Source organism: Brassica oleracea, chromosome C7 (genome assembly GCF_000695525.1).
Source record: "Brassica oleracea var. oleracea cultivar TO1000 chromosome C7, BOL, whole genome shotgun sequence".
In the NCBI taxonomy this organism is placed as follows: domain Eukaryota; kingdom Viridiplantae; phylum Streptophyta; class Magnoliopsida; order Brassicales; family Brassicaceae; genus Brassica; species Brassica oleracea.
The window spans coordinates 14,332,406-14,336,907 of NC_027754.1; the positions used below are offsets into that span (position 1 = coordinate 14,332,406).

At 51.2% G+C, this 4,502-nt stretch overlaps 2 protein-coding genes across 2 annotated transcripts; both read right to left on the reverse strand.

The window, feature by feature from the left end:
- Positions 1-1,169: 1,169 nt before the first annotated feature.
- Positions 1,170-2,804, reverse strand: LOC106302646. Its single transcript, XM_013739111.1, has one exon. It carries the CDS (start codon positions 2,802-2,804, stop codon positions 1,170-1,172), a length of 1,635 nt encoding a protein of 544 aa, XP_013594565.1.
- Positions 2,805-2,816: 12 nt separating this feature from the next.
- On the reverse strand, positions 2,817-3,821 carry LOC106302647. Its single transcript, XM_013739112.1, has one exon. The coding sequence runs from the start codon at positions 3,819-3,821 to the stop codon at positions 2,817-2,819; it is 1,005 nt and encodes a 334-aa protein (XP_013594566.1).
- Positions 3,822-4,502: the final 681 nt, after the last annotated feature.

Genomic DNA, 4,502 nt, shown 5'->3' on the forward strand with positions numbered 1-4,502 from the left:
CACCTTGTCGGTAATGCTGGCGTAGGCTTCTGCTTCCACCCATTTGGTGAAGTAATCTGTCAAGACTAGGATGAATCTCTTCTGTCGAGAACTCGGCATTGGCCCGATTATATCCATTCCCCATCGCATGAAGGGGTATGGCGCCGTCAAGGTGTGGAGCAAATCTGTCGGGCTGTGTATGGTTGAAGCGTGTCGCTGGCACCTATCGTATTGTACACGATGTCGTGCTCGCTAAGCTCGACTGCCCACTTTGTTAGCCGTCCTGATTGGTTAGTATTTTGCATTACCGTCTTGAGGGGCTGGTTGGAGAGCACCTCGATAGTGTGTGATTGGAAATAAGGTCTGAGTTTTCTTGCCGAAGTGATGATAGCGAGGGCCATCTTTTCCAAGGTTGGGTATCTCGTTTCCGGTTCCGTCATCCGCTTGCTGGTGTAGAAAATAGGTTTTTGTTCGCCACGGTCTTCTCGTATCAGGACGCTGCTAACGGCCGAGGAGGTGACGGCAATGTATAAGGATAAAGTGTCCCCGACTTCGGGTTTCGACAGAACCGGAGGTGTCGTTAGGTAATGCTTGAGCTGATTGAAAGCTTCCTCGCATTTTTCGTCCCAGACGAATCTCTTATTTCCTCGCAGGAGTTCATAGAACAGGATTCACTTGTCTGTGGATCTTGAGATGAATCTGTTTAGTGCCACGATCCTTCCGGTTAAACGCTGAACCTCGCGGGTTTTCTTCGGGCTAGGGAGATCAAGGATTGCCGTTATTTAGGTTTTCTTCGATGCCTCGCTGGGTGACAATCTAACCTAGGAACTCTCCATACGTGACGCCGAAGGTGCATTTCGCCGGGTTGAGCTTCATCCCGTACTCGTTCAGCGTTTTGAAGCAGTCTTGTAAATGGTTGAGATGGTCCTTGGCGCGAAGTGACTTGACCAGCATATCATCAATGTAAACTTCCATAGTCTTGCCGGGTTTGTCGGCAAACATTCTATTGACCAAACGCTGGTAAGTCGCTCCTGTGTTCTTTAGGCCGAAAGGCATGACCTTGTAGCAGTAGGTTCCCCTGTCTGTGATAAAGGCCGTTTTCTCACGATCGTCAGGGTGCATCATGATCTGGTTGTACCCGGAGAAGGCGTCCATGAACGTGAGCATCTCGTTCCCAGCTGTAGACTCGACTAGGATGTTACTGCGGGGTCTATACCCTTCATATCAGAAGTTACCCATGCAAAGGTCGAGACATTTTCTTTGAGGAAAGAAATGATTAACGACTGCAGGTCGTCGGAGAGATAGGCGCCAATGCGCACGACCTTTGATGAGTCGTCTCCATCGATGGGAACCTCGCGGATTTCTTCCTTCTGAGGGTAGATCTTATGTATTGGTTTGGTGACCGCGTTGACGAGAGAAGGGGATTGTTGCAGCTTGACAGCGGCGATAAGGAGCTCTCTCGCAGCTCGTTGGTCCCCGCGAATCGTCTGCGTCGTTCCATCTTTCCCAGGGAACTTAACGCATTGGTGATAGGTGGAGGGAATGGCTTTCATGGAGTGTAACCATGGCGTTCCGAGGATTGCGTTGTAGGGTGCCTTGGCCCGGATAAAAGAGAACTTAACGGTGCGAGTCACGTCACCTGCGTAAACCGGGAGACGAATTGTCCCAATCATCTGTTCCGAGGAACCATTGAACCCCGTGAGAGTACGTGAGGAGGGCTTCATGTCTTGCAGGTCGACTCCCCTCTTGTCGAGCGTGTCCCGAAAGATGAGGTCGACTGAGCTGCCTGTGTCGACGAGAACCTTCGTGACCTGGCATTCGCCGATTTCGATATCGATTAAGAGTGGGTCGTTATGCGGCATACTGATGCCGTGAGTGTCGGCCGCCGAGAAAGAGATTTGGTGGTCTTCTTCGACTTGTGAAGGCCACTTTTGGGCGGTTATGGCTTGTCGCCTGTAATCTTTAACTGCTCTTACCGAGTCCCCGCAAGGGGGTGAACCACCCATTATGACGTTGAGGTGCGGGGTGTTCGTGACCTTCATCAATTCCCGTTGCGCTTGTCGTTTTGCTTTGAGGCACGGTCGCAAATCACGTTGCTTGGGCTGACCAAGCTTGGCGCGCAAGTCTTCGGCTTTGGAATTGATCTGCTCACGTAAATCTGCGGGCTGAGGTTGAAGGTGTAGAGCAACTCCGGCGTGGATAGTCTTTCTTGCTTTAGACTCGTCGAGGGACGTCCTGAGGTCTGCCTCGTTCTTATGTACCATTTCGGCCTTCCGCTTCAGATATGTGCGTAAATCCTTGGACTCTGTTTTTCTGCCCAATTTTTCGCGCAAATCCGTTGGTACCGGCGGAATTTCGTCATCCGAGGAATCGGCCTGTCGGGGTAGTATCACTTCCACCCGTCGCCGGTTCTTAGGTGGTTCTTCATCAGTTGATTCGCCTTCGAGGTTGAGATTGTTTACCGTGGCTTTCTCCGAATTAGTTTGGTCTTCTCTCTGAGGGATTTTTGCTTGAGATTTCTGAATCTTCTTCTCTTTGTTTTTGCTCCAACTCTTGTTATTTTTCGGCTTCTGCGGAGATTCAATCTCGATTTTCCCGCTTTCGATGGATTTGAGGAAGTGTCCGTATAAGACTTTGCAATCCTTCGTATCATGTGACTTGACCTCATGATAGGAACACCACTTACTCGGCTCGACGGCGTTCGAGTTTGCAGGTTCAGGGGAGCTAGACCTTGGCTGGATGGTGTCTCGATCCCAATGATTCCACCCCTTCTCTCGTGCGATTGCGGCGGAGCCCGATGGTTCGGCGTCGTCTATAGCATTCATGTAGCCCTTCCTCTAGGTAGGCTTGCCACTCGTGGAATGTTGGCGCGGTTCTTGACGAGCGTCGTTCGTCCGGGCGGGGGTTTGTTTCCCTGCAGCTTCTTTGGCCGCCTTGGCCCTAGTATCCTCCTCCATTCGAATGAAGTTATTGGATCGTGCGATGGCATCTGGTACTGACCTCGTCGGGTGTCGGTAATGGTCGGCCCGAAATGGTGACTTTATGGGGAGGGTGTTCATTAACGACTCCACGGCTATATGATCTGGTACGTCTACTTTCGAGACAATGGATTTGAACTTCTCCATAAAATCTCTCAAGCTCTGTCCATTCGCGTGGTTGAGATTCCAGAGATCTGTGGCGGTGGCTTCTTGTCGGGTGAACATGATGTAGTTTTTGAGGAAAGCCGTCGAGAGGTCGTGAAAACTATCAACGGAGTTCTCCTGAAGACCCGTGAACCAGTTAAGAGCGATACCTTCTAGGGTTTCGACGAAGAGTTGACAAAAGCCTGCGTCTTTTTCCTCGTCAGAGATGTTCGCGCGTCGCATCGCGATATTGAAGGATGTGAGGTGAGCAGAAGGGTCGGATACACCGTCGAAGGTTGGAAGACGGAGCTTTTCCATCTTTCGGAGGTGGACCGTCGTTATCTTTTTGGTGAATGGTGTTCGGAGAGATTCTGCTAGGACTCGCTCGATCTGAGGGGCGGACGTAGTGACATGATGGATCTTGGAGCTTATATCCAGCACTGATTGTTTCAGCGCGGCGAGTTCGTTTATCGTCTGCGTATCAAGGCTGACCGGGGTTTGGGCCGCGTCAAGGTCGGCGACATCTTGGTTTGCGGTCTGCATTGGTGCTGATAGGACTCGCTCGATCTGAGGGGCGGACGTAGTGACATGATGGATCTTGGAGCTTATATCCAGCACTGATTGTTTCAGCGCGGCGAGTTCGTTTATCGTCTGCGTATCAAGGCTGACCGGGGTTTGGGCCGCGTCAAGGTCGGCGACATCTTGGTTTGCGGTCTGCATTGGTGCTGAACCAGTCGCTCTTTCTGTGTTAAACAGATGTCTTCGGTACTGTGCCGTCGAAGCTTTTACGTTCGCAGCGAGGGGGCTAAGATCTTTGCAAGCGCTGCGATTTGTTCGGTCGCCGCTGTCTGGGCTGCGTCTTGTTGCGCAAGGCGCGCCATGATAGTTTCTATTGAAGCGGGTTGAAGTGGTGTCGGAGTCACAGGGAAGGACGCCGGCGTTACTTCGGTGGCTTTACGATCTTCTCCAGAGGAAGAGCCGTCGTTACTCGTCGCCATCTTGTCAACGTTGCTTTGCGGCGCCAACTGTTTGATCGGGAAACGGTACGGAACGAGAGAACGTTCAATTTTAAGGTGGGTTTAAGCAAAGACGTCTTATTGTAGATCAGAAGAGCGTTTCGTCGGTTACAAGGAAAGGAAATACGTGAACGGAAAGATGCCGGAGCCTCGAAGGCTTTACCGGAGAGATACAACAAGGCGAGATAACAAAGGTAAAACCCTAATCTAGCCGCCCAGTGAGTATCAGTAATTTCGGATCCCTTTCTCGTTGCGTTCCTTTCCCTTTATATAGTTGATCTCGTACTCTCCCGTGACCTAGTTTGCGCGTCTTCGTGGGCTTTTAACTCGTTGGGCTGAGAAGCCCATATTGTCTCGAGTGGCCGTTAAGTCGAGGACGCTTAGA